Raw genomic sequence first — 19482 nt, forward strand, 5'->3', positions numbered from 1 at the left:
CTTAGATGAATATAAAAAATATGATTGTTAAATAAATATCATTCAAAAATAATAAAAAAGTATAATCAATTAACCAATGGTCCGATCGATGGGCTTTAAATAATGCTTAAAAGTTGAAAAAAAATGTTAATTAATTAATTAATTCTCAATGGCACGTGCAAATATTCTAGAGGTTATAAATTAAAAGTCTCAGGGAAACGTATGGATTTATATTGGCCCAGCAAGACGTCTAGGCCCAATAAGAAAACAGTGAGGCCAGTGGCTCATGGCGGTAGCGCATGCTCAGGGGAAAGAATGGAAGGTGACGGACGGCGAATGAGGCGGCGGATTGCCAAGTGAAGAGATGGCTACTTCCGGCCGTGGCGGCGTCTGCTTCCGGTTATTTCACGGCGGTGCCCGTTTTCCGGCAGACGGAAGGTTAATGCCTTCATCTCTATCTCCTGCTGAAATTATTACACGAGGTAAATCTTTTTTTTATCTGGTAAATTATTTCTGTCCAATCAGCCTACGAGCGATTCTTGTATGATTCCTTGAACTATTGCATATTATCCTATGTCGGCCATCAAATCCTTAGGATAAGTCTGCTTTAGGGTTTAAATAATTAACACTTGTTGATCATCGACTGTGCTTGAGGGTTTAAATAGTCGAAATTATTATTAGGGTAATTGTGATGAGAGATAATGAATACATGACCTGGTGAAAGGATAATTGAATGAGACACAAAACAAAGTGATAAGAACAGATCGATCGGGTTTATGTTGTCTTTGTTTAAGGACCACATTTGTGTGCAGAAAAGTATGTAGCTCTTACGTGCTCCTTCTGTGACATGCATGGGTTGTGGGGAACAGACATCTCTTGGGCTGGATTTGGGGCAATGTATGTGGTCATAGACATGGTAAAGCCAAGAGACGAAAGACGAGTCAAAAGGGCACTGATGAGTGGAAGCTAGTGCAGTCTCCATGCCCCTCCATCATCCCCTTCAGTGTCTCTGGCTCTCGTGCCCCATCTGCTTTTTCTACCTGCAAAGGTGACAACAAGTTAACATGATGGCTTTAATTATTGACCCCTGTCATTTTCTAGAAAGCGTAGATAGGCGAGTCACTGCAAAATATACATGTTCACAAAGATAAGATTCATGTTTTCATAACAAAGATGGGGTGCTTTTCTTTGGGACTGTATTTGGCTTTATGGTTTGTTGTATATCCCATCTTTGACCTTTCTGTAATTATTGGTCCCTCTTGATTGGAACTGGCGCAAATAATTCTTTGCGCTCATGTCTCATAACTTTCATCCTAGCGTTACATTATCTGCCTATTAAGTGATGATTCTCTCTTCTTTTTTACGTTGATATTTAAGCATTCTTAGCAGTATTTCAATATGAAAATATTGTGGAATATGATTATTTAAATATCAAAATAATCTTCTACATTTTCCACTGAAACTGGGGCTAAACTTGTCCTAATTAGGATTTGGCATAAGCTTTCTGGTATTAAGTGGGATAATTGTTCAAACTTTCCTAATTCATCTATCTCTTTTAATAATGTCTATTGAATCTGGATTATATCCGTTTCATGTTAAGAATTTTTGTGTGTTGCAGAAAATCCATAAAGTTCTATTTAGAACTACATTGGTCTTCTTATCAGTCTCCTCATCGTTTCCACGGGTGTCGGCATGCTCATCGCCTTCGGCTTCTGTTGCGTCCCTTGTCAGCACATCCCTTGGCATCTCATGGCGGCAAACGGGGCAGGAGTTCCGGAGCGAAAGCCGAGCGAAAAATGCAATCTTGATGATAAATGTGCTTGCAGGGCATCTCCCTGGCCTCGGCCCCGAGCTCGAACGGGTCCATGCAGATGGCACAATGACAGTCTTTCCCAATGTGGTCATCAACAATCTCGACGAGAGGCATCGCTTCTATTGCGGCCTTCGACGCGTGTGGATACTCGCAACCCCCCTCACCACTGATGCCGTTGATCTCGATCCGCGCCGGGCTGCTCGAGGAGGCGGTCAAAGCCCGACCCCATCAGAAAATCCAAGATGCTTTCCGGCAAGGGGCGGAGACCCGATCCGGTGCCGTCGTCGTGGTCAAAGTTCAAAGCTGTTAGCGGTGGCGGCGACATCTTCACCGAGACGGCCGCTGGATGGGCTGCGGAGGACGATGACGGGATTAAAAGGGGACCGGTCTCCAGGCGACCGGCGGCGGTTGCGGTGGAATCTGAGTTCGGAGGCCCGGAGAGGGCGGGAAGCCATATCGAAGGCGCCGAGGTCGGCTCGCTCAGCGTTAGAGTTGATCCGACGGCGGCGTGATTCGGAATCGTTAAGTTCGGGAGGAGGAGGTGCGAGTACCCACCTCCTCGAGGAACCCTCCGTGGCAGTCGGGGCAGACGATGGCGCTCTCTTGCCGCACCCGGACGAAGCGGCTGCACTGGTAGCACCAATACGACGGCGTTGAAGAAGACATCAAATCGGATAAGAAGAACGGCAAAGATCCAATCTTTTTCCCCAAAACTAACGAAAAAGGCGACACCGCCAACCCAAATTTCCGATCTTTCAAACGAATCCCTAAAACAAACGAATCAAAAGACTATTTCCAGCTGAAGAATCTCAAAAAACAATCGCGAAAAGAAGGGAAATGTACCAAATTGCTAGCTCAATTCGTGATCGCACACTTGCAAGGAGGGGATGGAAGTTCCAAAATAACCCGAGACATGGGGAAGGGATTTGGGGAGGGCGATGAGCGGGACCGGGGACGAAGCATAATTGATGCAGTCGCTACTTATGTGTGAGATCAGTACTACTTATGTGCAAGAAGAATTGCAAAGCCTCAGACGCTCACTTCCTCAGATCCAAGCAGTTGTTGACTTTGTATGAAATCTTCATTAATCCAGTGGCTGTGGCAGTTCTGGGAGGGGATCGACGAGGCTAAGGAAGTGCTGGAATATCTTGAACTGGAGAAGAAAGCTAATAGTGACAAAAGTAAGCTAATCAAAGTAGAATCACCTCTTCTGTATTATCATTCAAAGGACACGATGAAGAACAAGAGAAAATCATCCAATATTTGCTGGGATCGTCAGTGGAAGAATCCGAAATTCAAATCAGTGAGAATGTGAATCACCTTCCTTTGGTAGTGATGGGTGGTATGGGGAAGACTGCGCTCGCTCAACAAGTTTTGATCATTTTAAAAACGTGAAGAAGGAACACTTGACATCAAAATCAGGGTACGTGTCTCCTCAACTGATCTCGACACATCTAAGTCTTATGAAGAAAGTTCTGGAGTATTCAACCCGTCAATCTGAATCTGGACTATCAGAACTAATACAAGTGAAGCTCATGGAGAAGTTACATTGCAAAAGATTTTTACTTGTCCTTGATGAAGCTTTGGATGACAATAATCAGATAGTGGGAGAAACTATGTGCTCCGTTGCTATATGGCTAAAAAGGTAGCCAGATAATATGAACAACTAGAATGAAATCAATTGTGAAGATGATCTCAAAAATAATCGAGCCATTGAATACTACAAAATATCCACATTTAGTAATCGAAATTTTGATGGCTAAAGACGTTTAGCGATCGAATAACGATAAAAAAAATCATAAAAATTTTTAACGTAAAATGATTTAGAGACCAATTTAACATTGGATCATGATTTACTGACCAATTTAATATTCAATCGCTAATTTAGCGACCAAATAATTCAATAGCTAAATTTAACAACCAAATTCACATTCGGTTGGTAATTCAGTTTCTAATTTAATTTTTTCATCAAAAAATGGAAGATATAGCGACCAAATTACAAATCGTCAGTATTTTAGCGATCGATTTGTAATTCGATCATTGTAATTTAGAATTTTTTTAAAGAAAATAGCAACAAAAATTAAAATTTTTATCGCTATTTTTTTATAAATTTCAACAGCACATCCCTATTTTCTAATTTATACCCTATTTAAATCAAGATATATCCAAACTATAACACAAAGCTATCATATGCAATCCATACCACAAACCTAACATATAATATAATTAACATTTACAATTAATATCCAAACGATACAAATAATATCTATGATACAACTCATATCTAAAGTTTGATACAAATTAAGCCTACGATATAAATCTGGGTATATGTTTCCTCAACTGATCTTGATACATCAAGTCTTATGAAGAAAATTCTAGAGTATTCAACCCATCAATCTGAATCTAGACCATCGGAACTAATACTAGTGAAGCTCAAGGAGAAGTTACATTTCAAAAGATTTTTACTTGTCCTTGATGATGCTTGGGATGACAATAACCAGATAGTGGGAGAAACTATGTGCTCCGTTGCTATATGGCCAAAATGGTAGCTGGATAATATTAACAACTTGAATGAAATTAGTTGTGAAGATGGTCTCAAAAGTAATCAGAGGCACAATGGAGCCAATGAACACTACAAAAATATCAACATTTAACAATTGAAATTTTGGTCGCTAAAGTCGTTTAGCAATCGAACAACGATTGAAAAAAATTACAAAAATTTATGGCATAAAGTGATTTAGCAACCAATTTAATATTTGGTCACAATTTAATGACTAATTTAATATTCAATCGCTAATTTAATTTTTTCATTAAAAAAATAGAAGATATAGCGACCGAATTAAAAATCAATCGATATTTTACCAATCGATTTGTAATTCGGTCGTTATAATTTAGAATTTTTTAAAGAAAATAGTGATGGAAATTAAAATTTTTGTCACTAATTTTTTATAATTTTCGACAATATATCCTTGTTTTTCTAATTTATGCCCTTTTTAAATCAAGATATATCCAAACTATATCACAAAGCTATCATATACAATCCATACCACAAACCTATCATATATAATGGAAATTTTATCAATATTATTTTAGAAAAATATCATATAATTAAAATTGTATACAATATCAAATTTAATGGAACCAATTTTAATGTTTAATGAATGATAAATATAAAAACAAAGGTGAAAGTTAACACACCTCAAAATTTCTACTTATCAAAAGTGTTTGGGTCTTGAGTCTTTTAAAAATCGAAACCAAACTACGTTAGAAAAGCAAAATGACTCATTAATGAATAGTGATCAATGAATTCTCACATTTACTGATCGACTGTTGTCCTGACTCAATCATCTATCGACTGCTTCAATTACTCTACTACTATCCTGACCCGATTATATATCTACTGTTGTACTCGATCTCTTCGTGCTTGATTTTTTAGTCGTAACTATTGCACTTTATTAGATTCAGAACTGGATCAACCCCTTGTTGTAGGAGCTATTATACGATCATATGCAACCTGTGCATGGGAGTTAAGGTCGTAGAAGGGGTTCTTTTTTTACTTCCACCAACAACATCATAATATATATCATTTATAACTTTATCTGATAACCTCACAAGTCATCCCCTCTATATCAGACTCAAATATCTGTGCAATTCAATCAGTCATATTGTCCTGTTAAAAAAATTATTAGTATTAGATAATAAACAAATAATAAAACTATCATTTTTAAATATAGGTAGTAGTAAAGTTTATATTCTTATGTCTATGATCTTCAATCTCGCATCCACAAATGTGTCATCTTTTTTCTTGTGGGTATTGTCTATTTTAAGTATTTGTCTACAAAGATAAAATATCTAAAAATTATAAATTATTGCCAATTATAAAATTTTTAAATAATATTATTGTAAACTCACTAAGTCTATCACATGCTTTATAATAGATCGTGATCCAGCTATATCCTTTGATGATTCTGTGCACCGACCTCAATATTTCTATTGCTTTGAGCAGTCGCTGAATTTTCGATATTATTTTTCTACAACCCAAATGTTTTGCCATTCATTTCAAATCTCATCAAGCATATATGATGGGTTTTTTTTTCCACTTGTACATCAAGTCGTTGCATAATTTTTTATAATAATTATTCCATATTATTTTAAATTCTTGCTCATGATTTGGCTCCTAGATATATTTTTTCTATAAAAAAATCAAGAATATTAGTATCAGAGAATAATGGACAGTATCAATAATATTCAAATTACTTATTAAAAATTTATGATAATAAAAATCTTTCATATCTTGGTCTACATGCCTCCATGTAGAACCAGAAATGAATTGGCATTTAAAAAAAAAAATTGAGATGTATGCAGTGACACTATGACCATTAGGAATAAAACTGCATAAAAAATATGTCATATTTCATTATAAAAGAATAAATGAGTTTGAATTACTAATAACATCAATACATACCAACCTCCAACAATACTCAACACAATCTGACCATTGTGTACTAGTGGATTAGCTGACATAATTATATCTGCAAAATAACATTATAACACATACACAATCCAACATATAAAAAATAAGCATATCCATAACAATAATAGCTTTCAACTCTAAGATTTAATCATCATTATAATCCAAATTATTAACATTAACAGTTTCTAATTCTTCATCGCTAAACTCTATTAGCTCCTCATTGTTGGACATCTCTTCGTCATCCATTTCCTCATAAGTGACATTTACATCTATCAGTAATTGGGATGTAGATTGAATATCTAAATCAACTAATTAAATGACTCTCCATTTCCTCATGATTTTGGGTCATAATGCAGTTTGACATTTCTATTCGAGTGAGGCTTGATTCGATAAACTAATAATCATTCACTAGATCTCTTTCTCTTTATTAAGTATTTAAGATAGAAAACTTGCCCAACTTGTACCATAAAAATGAAGGATTCAAACTTAGTGAATCTTTTATTTGCATGAACTTCAATTAAATTGTAGTTTGCATGTATTCTAGTACATGTTCTTGGAGTTGAATCATACCATAAATATTTGAATAACACATATTTTTTTATGGGTAAAGCAGAATGTTCGACCTCAATGATTTCGTTAAGTGTGTCATAGTAATCAAATTCAGTATTAATGTTGGTGGTAGATCATTTTATGCAAACACCTGAATTAAAAGTCATTGTATATACATCGCATTGTGCCACGTGAAATTTAAAATCATTCACATAATAACTAGAAAAGACTCTTCTATTACGGAGATGTTTTGATGTAATATTCTTTATCCTTTCATTTTGCACATTTGAAATTTTATAGTCCTTCACCTAAAAAAGTATTTATAATATAAATTGATTATAACATACACTAAAAAAAGGTTAAATCTCAAACTTACATATAAAGCTGTCAAACGGGTCAACCTATGGCGCGGTGGGCCAACTCGCTAGAAATCCATCATATGACAGGGTGAGGCGGGTCGGTCCACTAACTTGGCGAGTTAAAAAATTTTCAACTTAACCCAACTTAAGGCGAGTTACGAGTTAGGTGAGCCAACCCACGGACCTGTTAAAAATAAAAAAATATAGAAAATATTATAATTTTTAAATTTGGATTATAATTTAAATGGGTCAAGTTGAAAATTTTAAATTTGAATTGCAATTTAGATGGGTCAAACCCACTAATACATTGAATTTTCTTCTTTAATTTTAAAATTTCTCAACGGCCGACCCACACGGGACCCACCTGAATCCACCTTAAAACGGATTGATAAAATTTTAACTCAACTCGCTTGAATTGTTCGGCGAGGCGGACCAATCCAACGGGCCTAATCCAAATTGATAGCTCTACTTCCGACCGAACCATCGCCAACCGATGGCATTCCATAAGGAAACGACCAATATCGCGTCGTCTCCAGCCTCTTATCTGCTGGAAAACAACTGGACCTTTTTTTTTCTCAAAGACCGTTTATGGCAATGATGGTTTTCGACAGAAGTTTCCGACAACCACTCATCTCATCATGGTCGCCCCTCGTGGGTCACATATGCCATCGAAAATCGGTCTAGTTGGTCGATTTATTCTGTATTTCTGATAGCCAAATTCCAAAATCAAATTTTCCCATTTCTGACAGAACAATGGGTGTATGACAATTAAAATAGAATAATTTCTTAAGAAATTTAGAATAACTTGACTCTGATACTATTGTTAGGAAAATTGATAGAGAAATCTCAACACAAAATCTTAAACTCTATTCAATTCTCAAGAAATCACAAACATAACAATCAAAATTACGAGTACCAGAACTCATAGTTTGCAGTTGATTTTGGACAAAACATCATTCTATAAACTGGGACCATAATTCATATTTATAATTGTCTAAGTTTATTTATTTCTAATTTTATCTCTCAACAAATTAAAAATTACATATATTATATCCACACTATTATATTCATGATAATTAAGCTTTTAAGTTAAATTCTTTAATCACCATATTAATTTATAACATATTTAATTGATGATATTAAATATTTATAATTATAATTATGATAAAATCTAATACATGGATTTAAAATTTAATATTTTTAAATATTTTACTACTCTATCCTATGCACTTCTTATATATAATTCAGATATCTAAATTTTCTTATCCGATTAATTTTAAAAATAGTCGCTCTAGTCATATAATTTTTTTATTTATTATTAAAATAAAGTAAAAAAAATACAAATAGATCCTAAAAGATATTCACAAGTCTTTTCAAAGTCAGAGGATGTAACGGACAGGAAACCGTCTTTTGCCTTATTCCTCGATCTGCGTGGACAAATGAGTGTTCAGATAATTAACAAATTGCGAATTTCACGATTCATCGTTTCTCACTTGCCGTTGAGATTCGTGCTCAACAAGTTATATCGCTCGTCCATTAGCTCTATTGTGTCTTCATCCGCGCATCATATTTCTGTTTTTACGTTTTTTTTAAAAAAAAAATTATTTAATTCTATGCCTCCCCTCTCTCCTCTCGCCCTGTCCAGATCGGTTTCGCCGCCATGGACGGACACCTCGACCTCGAGGACTGGGAGATCCTCTCCGTCAAGAACTCGGCGGAGGACGGGATCATCGAATTCGACAGCTGCATACTCGATTCCGGGGAGAAGGGCCAGGAAGGAGCCGCGTGGTTTGAAATCGCCGACGACGCGGAGAGTAAGCTTGAGGATTCCGATAACTCTGTTTCCGTTGATCCGCATTCGAGTCGGTCCTGCTCCGGTAATTCCCTGGATGACGGAAGGTCATGTTTTGTGATACCTAAAGATGAGCACGAGGTCACCAACAGAGACGAGGAGGGGGAAGCAGTGGTTCCTGAGGGAACTGGAGAGATCGAAGGGAGAATGGCGGGGCTTGCAGAGCCCGATGACGAGAATTCTGACGTACACATGAGCACGCAAGATGCGAGCTGTGATTCTTCGGTGGAAATGGACGATGAGAAAATTGTCCTCCCTGATCGCATTTTGGCTAATGTTGGAGAGAAGAAAGGGGTGCTTTGGTGGAAGCTTCCCTTTGAGCTCTTACCGTTCTCTAAGGTGAACCCAACTTGGCCTATCTCCATTGCCGCCGCAGTTTTGGGATTTTGGATGCTTAGGAAGACAGTTTACAGGAAGAAGCAGAAGATTCAAATTGCTCCTTTGATTACTAGCCTCGATGAAAAGGTAACTTTTTCTGATATCTGTTCAATGAATCTTGTTTTAATCAGCATTTATCTTGGGTAATTTCTGATGTTCCTCACGATTGTTGTCCTTATTTTGGGTTATCTTTTGAAACTATTTAACTGCATCTCGGATTTTTGTTCTTGTTCATATGAGAATATAAGCTTATATATAAGGTGAATTATTTCTCGATAAAGCTTTAAGTAGGATGCGATGTGAACAATACAAGAACAAATTTAACAAAAAAAATATTTTAAACATTTGATAGAAGTACTAAGCTACTTTCGGATATACTGATGTCTAAATTCAGTTGATTATATAAGGTAGATAGGTTAAGCAAATAATTGATTATATTAGATCAAATATCATGGAAAATTAACATTAAGCTCTATTCCTCTTCTATCTAAGGATGCATCTCTTCAGAAAGACCAATACTCCTATTACCTCTAAAGTCAGCAGTAAATCAGCATAGGCAAGACAACATTATTCCTTGCAAAAATTGCAGCAAAGTTTGCTGTAGTATTTCCATTTTTATTTGCATGAAACACCATCAACTCATCAAAAAAGTTTAGTTAATATCTTTTAGCAATAAGTGCGCAAAGCACGTAGTTTCATTTCTAGTCATCGAAATACAAGTGAGATCGAGGGAGGGTGCAAAAATGAGATACCTATTTGGGATGGTACAATTACCCAGTGTTTTAAAAGGCGAAGGCGTTGGGCGAGGCGTTTACCATCCGCCCACACGGGGCGAAAGCCCCGAGGCGTCGGGCGTAAGCCCCATAAATTTTTAATTTTTAAATATATAAAAATATGGTATATATTATAAAAAATACTTTAAAAATATAAATAGATATAATAAAATTAGATAAAATTAAGAAAAACTATATAGACACAAAACTATCGTTATACAATTCCAAATAATAATTTAAGAAGCATGCTTTTTCAAGATTAATCACTTGAAAAAGCAAATAATCAATATTATAAAAAGTTAAATCTTAAAAACAAGCTAGTTAGAACTCAGAATTTACTACATTATCAAACACAAATTACAAACACAAACTTCAAAGGTTAACTGTTTTAATAAACACATATCAAAATAAAGTACCAAATTAGAAACCAAATTATTGAAATATCTAACAAGGAATAGCACCAATAATTAGTAAGAAACTGACAAGACAAATATAATGATTCTATTCATCAAAATCAACATCATCCATATCATCATCTTCATCTAGTGTATTTATTCCTCTAATAGTTGACTGTGATTCCAGAATTTCTATCACATCTTCATTTTCTTCAAAAGTATCCAAGGTGGCAATTTGTTTTCCTTTACCTTTGCTCTTGCCTAACCACATAATAAAATTTAAATAAATTCATATCAAATTAACTTAGTGTCTCAATATAATATATAAAAAATTAGTAATGAATTTGGATATTAAGAAGTTAAAAACATACTTGATGAAGTTAAACTTTCATCGTGATTTCTTTTTCTGTTCTGTGGCACCAACTGAGATGAAGCATTGTTAGATTTATCAATTGGGGTTGTTTTCTCATAAATCTCAGTAATTGGCAAAGTCCTGACAGCATCAACTCTAAATAAATCATCATCATCAAGCCAATCAGCTTCTTCTGCAAATATAGGATCTTCTTTTTCAGTTATCCATTCATCATCTGAATAAACTTCATCAATCAAAATAGGATCAAAATTTTGCTTCCTCTTTATACTCCTCTCCCTTAAGCGAGTATTGTACATGACATACACCAAAGCATTCAACTTCTTATGCTCAAGTCTATTTCTCTTCTTAGTATGAATCTAGAAGATAATAATATATGAAAAAAGGATTGAAAATTATAGTTTAGAAAGCATAATCATATAAAAACATATAAATAACAAGAATGAAAATTAATATTACCGATTGGAAAGTGTTCCAATTTCTTTCACAACCTGAGGAACTACAAGTCAAACTAAGAATACGAATGGCAAATTTGTTAATTATGGAGTCTTGCCACCAAAACGAATCCACCAATCAGCTACCAAATAGAAAATAAAATTAATAAAAAGCTAAAAGTAACAGTTGAATATAGTCAAAGAAACATATTGAAAAATTCATACAAACCCGGAGCTCGTAATTTTCTAGAGTCAACTGCAACCCGAGAACCAAAATCTCCTCTAGAAAAGTCATATTGATCAAGTTGAATATCAGCTTTAAGCCGATCATTGTAATCAAGCAGTCTATCCATGCATTCATGCAAACCTTGTTTTATATGATCAAGATAAGAAAAATCATCTTGAAAACGCAACTGAGGGTTCAAATAATAGCCTGCAGCATGTAATGGTTGATGAAGTTGTGGGGTCCATCTTGCCTCAATTTTATTCAAAATAGGCTCATATTTTTGCTTGTTCATGCCACAATTCAAAGCAATTTGTTCCTTGGCAGATTTCATCAAATGATATATAAAACCCATAGCAGGCTTTTCTTCTGAATCAACTTCTCTCAAAACATACACTAATGGAACAACACTTCGTATGCAATAAGTTAGTTGAGGCCAAAATTGTGGATCAAATAAAACTGTGGCTTTGGCTTTCATACCTTCAACATGTTTTGCCCAAAAACAAGAATTCCAAGCCTCTGAAGTGAACATAGATTGAAGTGCTTGTTTTTGAGCACAAATACTCTGAAGGGTAAGATAAGCAGTGGCAAACCGTGTTACTGCAGGCCGTAGAAGTTCATGATCCTTTGTAAAAGATCTCATCAAACTCAAAATCAAAGTATGCCCATATATAAATTTGACCACTTGTTTAGCTTTTCCAAGTGTAGTTTCATGAACTTTTAATTTGCCTATGTCTTCTAGCATGAGATCAATGCAATGTGCAGCACAAGGAGTCCAATACAAATACTTCCGCTTTTCCATTAATCTTTTTCCAGCATTAACAAAATTTGAACCATTATCTGTTATAACTTGCACAACATTTTCCTCTCCAATTTCTTCTACTACATTATCAAGATAAGTAAACAAAAGTTCCCCATTTTTTATAGAATCAGAGGCATCAATCGACTTTAAAAAATATGTACCAGCTGGACTATTTACTAAGAAATTTATCAAACATCTACTTTTTTCATCAGTCCAACTATCAGACATTATAGAACAATCATATTGTATCCATGCCTTTTTATGGTCTTCCATCATTTTATTGATATTTTGAACCTCATCTTTAAGTATCCAAGTTTTCAATTCATGCATAGTAGGAGGTACAAAATCAGGCCCATACTTTCCAATTCCCTCACACATAGGTAAAAAATAAGGATCATTTATAACATTAAAAGCAAGGCCGCTAGAGAAAAAAAATCGCCCTATCAATTTGCAGACTTCCTTTCTTTCTTCTTTTTCCACTTAGAATTCAAAGTAGTTTGCTAGCTTGAATTGTTGTAAAATTATCCATAGGGCCCCTCACCCTTGATTGTGATGGTGTACAACCCATTCTCTCTACTTGTGAAATAACTCTAGTGTCCCCTTCAGCAGCCAAACGAATCTCATTCAAGGTAATATTTTGTTGAGTTTTTATATATTTTATCTCACCTAAAGCTTTCTTGCATTCCTCATATGCTTCTGGTGGAACAGAAGGACAAGGTTTCATACCTTGATGAGTTTTAGCCAAATGGTGTTTAAGCCTATTAATAGTCCCGGTACTGCAATTACCCAGTGTTTTAAAAGGCGTTCCGGAGGCGTGCCCCGGGGCTGGCCCCGGGGCGAGGCGTTCCAATACTGTCCTTGGGCGATGGAATAAGGCATAAGTGTTGTGAGGTGTACGCCCAGAACTTCAAGGCATTCGCCTGGGCGTTAGGGCGAGCCTTAGTTCCGAGGCGTTAAAGGCATAAGCCCCATAAATTATCTTTAAAAAAATAGAAATTTAATAGCTTAGAGCCTTAGACTTATCAAACAATAAAGAGTATCTTTCTGCAAAATGTCATTTCCTTTAAATCCCTAATTCTAAAAAGGTAAAACCCTAATCCTGTCTATAAATAGGCTTAAACACCATTTGGCTAAAACTCATCAAGGTATGAAACCTTGTCCTTCTGTTCCACCAAAAGCATATGAGAAATGCAAGAAAGCCTTAGGTGAGATAAAATATGTAAAAACTCAACGAAATATTACCTTGAATGAGATTCGTTTGGCTGCTGAAGGGGACACTAGAGTTATTTCACAAGTAGAGAGAATGGGTTGTACACCATCACAATCAAGGGTGAGGGGCCCTATGGATAATTTTACAACAATTCAAGCTAGGCAAACTACTTTGAATTCTAAGTGGAAAAAAGAAGAAAGAAAGGAAGTTTGCAAATTGATAGGGCGATTTTTTTTCTCTAGCGGCCTTGCTTTTAATGTTATAAATGATCCTTATTTCTTACCTATGTGTGAGGGAATTGGAAAGTATGGGCCTGGTTTTGTACCTCCTACTATGCATGAATTGAGAACTTGGATACTTAAAGATGAGGTTCAAAATATCAATAAAATGATGGAAGACCATAAAAAGGCATGGATACAATATGGTTGTTCTATAATGTTTGATAGTTGGACTGATGGAAAAAGTAGATGTTTGATAAATTTCTTAGTAAATAGTCCAACTGGTACATATTTTTTAAAGTCGATTGATGCCTCTGATTCTATAAAAAATGGGGAACTTTTGTTTACTTATCATGATAATGTAGTAGAAGAAATTGGAGAGGAAAATGTTGTGTAAATTATAACAAATAATGGTTTAAATTTTGTTAATGATGGAAAAAGATTGATGGAAAAGCGGAAGTATTTGTATTGGACTCCTTGTGCTGCACATTGCATTGATCTCATGCTAGAAGACATAGGCAAATTAAAAGTTCATGAAACTACACTTGGAAAAGCTAAACAAGTGGTCAAATTCATATATGGGCATACTTTGATTTTGAGTTTGATGAGATCTTTTACAAAGGATCATGAACTTTTACGGCCTGCAGTAACACGGTTTGTCACTGCTTATCTTACCCTTCAGAGTATTTATGCTCAAAAACAAGCACTTCAATCTATGTTCACTTCAGAGGCTTGGAATTCTTGTTCTTGGGCAAAACATGTTGAAGGTATGAAAGCCAAAGCTACAGTTTTATTTGATCCACAATTTTGGCCTCAACTAACTTATTGCATACGAAGTGTTGTTCCATTAGTGTATGTTTTGAGAGAAGTTGATTCAAAAGAAAAGCCTGCTATGGGTTTTATATATCATTTGATGAAATCTGCCAAGGAACAAATTGCTTTGAATTGTGGCATGAACAAGCAAAAATATGAGCCTATTTTGAATAAAATTGAGGCAAGATGGACCCCACAACTTCACCAACCATTACATGCTGCAGGCTATTATTTGAATCCTCAGTTGCGTTTTCAAGATGATTTTTCTGATCTTGATCATATAAAACAAGGTTTGCATGAATGCATGGATAGACTGCTTGATTACAATGATCGGCTTAAAGCTGATATTCAACTTGATCAATATGATTTTTCTAGAGGAGATTTTGGTTCTCGGGTTGCAGTTGACTCTAGAAAATTACGAGCTCCGGGTTTGTATGAATTTTTCAATATGTCTCTTTGACTATATTCAACTGTTACTTTTAGCTTTTTATTAATTTTATTTTCTATTTGGTAGCTGATTGGTGGATTCGTTTTGGTGGCAAGACTCCATAATTAACAAAATTTGTCATCCGTGTTCTTAGTTTGACTTGTAGTTCCTCAGGTTGTGAAAGAAATTGGAGCACTTTCCAATTAGTAATATTAATTTTCATTCTTGTTATTTGTATGTTTTTATATGATTATGCTTTCTACACTATAATTTTCAATCCTTTTTTCATATATTATTATCTTCTAGATTCATACTAAGAAGAGAAATAGACTTGAGCATAAGAAGTTGAATGCTTTGGTGTATGTCATGTACAATACTCGCTTAAGGGAGAGGAGTATAAAGAGGAAGCAAAATTTTGATCCTATTTTGATTGATGAAGTTGATTCAGATGATGAATGGATAACTGAAAAAGAAGATCCTATATTTCCAGAAGAAGCTGATTGGCTTGATGATGATGATTTATTTAGAGTTGATGCTGTCAGGACTTTGCCAATTACTGAGATTTATGAGAAAACATCCCCAATTGATAAATCTAACAATGCTTCATCTCAATTGGTGCCACAGAACAGAAAAAGAAATCACGATGAAAGTTTAACTTCATCAAGTAAGTTTTTAACTTCTTAATATCCAAATTCATTACTAATTTTCTATATATTATATTGAGACACTAAGTCAATTTGATATGAATTTATTTAAATTTTATTATGTGGTTAGGCAAGAGCAAAGGTAAAGGAAAACAAATTGCCACCTTGGATACTTTTGAAGAAAATGAAGATGTGATAGAAATTCTGGAATCACAGTCAACTATTAGAGGAATAAATACACTAGATGAAGATGATGATATGGATGATGTTGATTTTGATGAATAGAATCATTATATTTGTCTTGTCAGTTTCTTACTAATTATTGGTGCTATTCCTTGTTAGATATTTCAATAATTTGGTTTCTAATTTGGTACTTTATTTTGATATGTGTTTATTAAAACAGTTAACTTTTGAAGTTTGTATTTGTAATTTGTGTTTGATAATGTAGTAACTTCTGAGTTCTAACTAGCTTGTTTTTAAGATTTAACTTTTTATAATATTGATTATTTGCTTTTTCAAGTGACTAATCTTGAAAAAGTATGGTTCTTAAATTATTATTTGGAATTGTATAACGATAGTTTTGTGTCTATATAGTTTTTCTTAATTTTATCTAATTTTATTATATCTATTTATATTTTTAAAGTATTTTTTATAATATATATCATATTTTTATATATTTAAAAATTAAAAATTTATGGGGCTTACGCCCGACGCCTCAGGGCTTTCGCCCCGTGTGGGCGGATGGTAAACGCCTCGCCCAACGCCTTCGCCTTTTAAAACACTGCAATTACCTACTTTTTCTTGTTAACTAAATTTAAAGCAATGTTTTTCTATGCTTGTTTTATTTATTTATTTTGTTACATTTTAATTTTTTAATGAAATTTGAGTTGCTATGACAAATTCTATGCAACATTTGGGTGTGATATTAATATTTTTATCACTTTCTTTTTAACAAAGAAGAAAAAATGATTAACAAAAGCTTGTTCTAAAATGATCAGCGCACTAGCAGATAGGCTTTACCATTATATGGATACAATAACAACCACAGCTTGTCCCACTAGGTAGGATCAGATATATGAATTCTTCTACAACATTGAGTTTAAATAAATTTTATCTTATTTTATCATAGCTAATCAAATCTTTTTTGATCTTCCATTTCCTCATTTAATATGCATATTTATCATAGTTTCACATCGCTTAAATGGAACATTTATTCGTGTCTAAGTACATGTGTGTATCATCTTAAATGTGTCTCCTCTCTAATTTTCTCATTTCTTATCTTGTTTATCCTCATATGTTCACACATCCATCTTAACATCCTCATCTCTACGACTCTCATCTTCTACTTATGTGCTCAAATCATAACCTAATATTCAACTCCATATAACATAGCAGGTTTAACCGCCGTTTTGTAGAACTTCTCTTTATGTTTTAGAGGTACTTTACGATCACAAAGACCGTTTGATACTCTTTTTTATTTCAACCATTTGACTTGTATTTTATATAAGACATCTCTCTCATCTTTAAATTTTGTCTACCCTTTCTTCTCGCTTTGTTGTTAGTATAGGGCTTCCTAGTTAAGACATTGCACCTACTTTTGTATTTACTAGCCATGGAGAGTATTTTTGTTTCCGAAACTATCTCCAACCTCATCATCTTTGTTATTAAATTAAAATCTCTGTGAGTCAGCAAATTAAGCCTATAAAACAAATCTATAGGCACTTTTCCAATAACACAAACATATTTTTACTGTAATAGTGAAGCAGTATGTTTCAACCTAAATCACTAAATGGTATAACACAATAAGCAGTAGAACCCTAATTGATTATCAATTTAGCATCCGCACATGCATAGCAAGTAAAATTCCACACATGCTAGGATTAGCATATCTATGTAAACGACCTACTGGAGAACAAGAGCAAAATATCAAGGGAGGAAACAAAGAGCAAATAAATATTTATCTCAAATCCAGGCTCAACTAGAGCAAATGTGAGCATACTATAACATAATAGATGACTGACAAAATCTAGAATGGTTGAACTCATTGTCTTAGTGTCCTTCCATCAAAATATGGCACAGTTGTAGGTAGTCCACATGCAGCAGCTGCATATGAACAGTGGTTGGTAGGCTTGGCCTTCAGTGCTTAGGACATGCATACTTATGCCCTCACTGCCCAATCCTTGAAGTTGAACCTGCCCCCAACAAATATGACACACAAACTCCTTAACTTATTTACTTTCCAGCTGAAGTTCCAAGTCACAACCAGTGGATTCTCGTCTTTCTCAATGTGTTTGATAGATCCATCTCTGTCTAGGTTATTTTTCACATATGCTATGGTGCCTATTCTTGTTTTAGTAGCTTCCTTCGCCGAAACTCATTTACATAGTCTAGTCTGTTGCTTTATTGGTCACTCCTCTATTTGCTCATCTAATGTGATTTTCCCATGTCAGGAGATACTAATTGCTTATAATATAATTGAGGTCTTGTTAAATATAAGTTTAGTGGTTAATGATAAATTCTCTCTTCCCTCATGAAGCACATTGTGAGTTCAATGCTAACTCTGATGAATAAGTTGCAGAAGCCACCCCAATTGAATATACACGCTGGTCGCTTGAATGAAGCTCTTTTTATCGCGAAACAAGTTGTAGCCACAAGATCTTCACAGTCTGCTGGCAACTTGAACCCGCGGCCTGTGGTGGGCATTCACTAAGATGTAGCCATGCCGGTGATTCAAACTAACTGGAGAATGTGATCTGCCCCCATCATCCCCAAACATTGTGTGGCAGCTTATGTTCATTCATGTGGTTCCCATGATAAGTATCTGCACAATATAATAACTTGCTTTGTATATTATTAATAAGGCAGAATTTGTTTAGTATGATTCTTGCAATAAAATAGACAATTTTTGAGTAAATGTTATAGGAATCTTGGCTCGCTTAGTCCACTTGGCATGATTAATTTGCCCAATCTATTTAGTCGAGTCGGTCTGAACAACAAATGTTGTGGTGCAGGTTCAACAGAGGAAGAAGTCTGCCATCAACTAGACCAGACCAGACCAGACCAGATGGATCAGATAAGTTTTCCTCCTCTACTAGCCTAACTAGTTTATCCGGTGTGATCGACTAAATTGATTCGATTAGAGTCATCAATCCAATTGGTCTGCCTACTCGCTCGGGTTATTCAACTCATCTGACCACCCTTCATCCATCTCATCATTTAATCTAACTCGACTAACTTAATCAATCCACTTGGCTTCTTTAACTTGATTTTCAAATGCGATGGAACAGATAAAGAAAATTATGTTTTAGTTAAATATAAAATTATTTATTATTTAGAAATTTATAGAGAAGAAAATAGTTAGTATAGACTAAACATAAAAGTGAAAAAGCAAGAAGATATACGTTCCTTTGAAATAGAGTGGAATAAAATAAAATATGAAAACACATATTTTAGTTAGCCATTTAGTTTATGGAATTAAATAGACGGCATTTTTTTTACATGAATTATTTCATTTTACACAGTTTGTCAGGTTGTGCAGTTAGTCTCTTCAACTTATTACCAAAATTCAAAAGTATTATTGTCAAAAAGGGCGTCTTAAGTTTTTTTCCCCATTTTTCATCTTGTATTTTTTTAATATTATTATAGTAATTTTGGCCAAACTCACTGTAGTATAAATATAATCACTCTTAGTAAAAATTATTATATATATTTTTCAACTTAGTTAAAATTATTTTAACTATAAAATCAATCTCTATAAAAAATAGAAAAT

The 19482-nt window shown here is 34.6% G+C and overlaps 1 protein-coding gene and 3 pseudogenes across 1 annotated transcript; 2 read left to right on the plus strand and 2 right to left on the minus strand.

Moving 5' to 3' along the window:
- Window positions 1–920: 920 nt before the first annotated feature.
- On the minus strand, window positions 921–2727 carry LOC141829896 (E3 ubiquitin-protein ligase RDUF1-like; annotated as a pseudogene).
- Window positions 2728–8825: 6098 nt separating this feature from the next.
- LOC141829520 (uncharacterized) lies at window positions 8826–18570 on the plus strand. The gene is made up of 2 exons (XM_074717011.1): window positions 8826–9491; window positions 18292–18570. Exons 1-2 carry the CDS (start codon window positions 8835–8837, stop codon window positions 18421–18423), a joined length of 789 nt encoding a protein of 262 aa, XP_074573112.1. The 5' UTR covers window positions 8826–8834; the 3' UTR covers window positions 18424–18570.
- On the minus strand, window positions 10924–12779 carry LOC141829086 (uncharacterized; annotated as a pseudogene).
- On the plus strand, window positions 13839–15753 carry LOC141829087 (uncharacterized; annotated as a pseudogene).
- Window positions 18571–19482: the final 912 nt, after the last annotated feature.

This window comes from Curcuma longa, chromosome 5 (assembly GCF_044706935.1).
Source record: "Curcuma longa cultivar G26 ecotype Majalengka, Jawa Barat chromosome 5, ITB_CL_G26_1.1, whole genome shotgun sequence".
In the NCBI taxonomy this organism is placed as follows: Eukaryota; Viridiplantae; Streptophyta; class Magnoliopsida; order Zingiberales; family Zingiberaceae; genus Curcuma; species Curcuma longa.

Coding starts and splice junctions, on each gene's coding strand:
- LOC141829520 (XM_074717011.1), top strand. CDS start 8,835: ATGGACGGACACCTCGACCTCGAGGACTGGGAGATCCTCTCCGTCAAG. Junction 9,492..18,291: donor TTACTAGCCTCGATGAAAAG/GTAACTTTTTCT, acceptor AATAAGTTGCAG/AAGCCACCCCAATTGAATAT.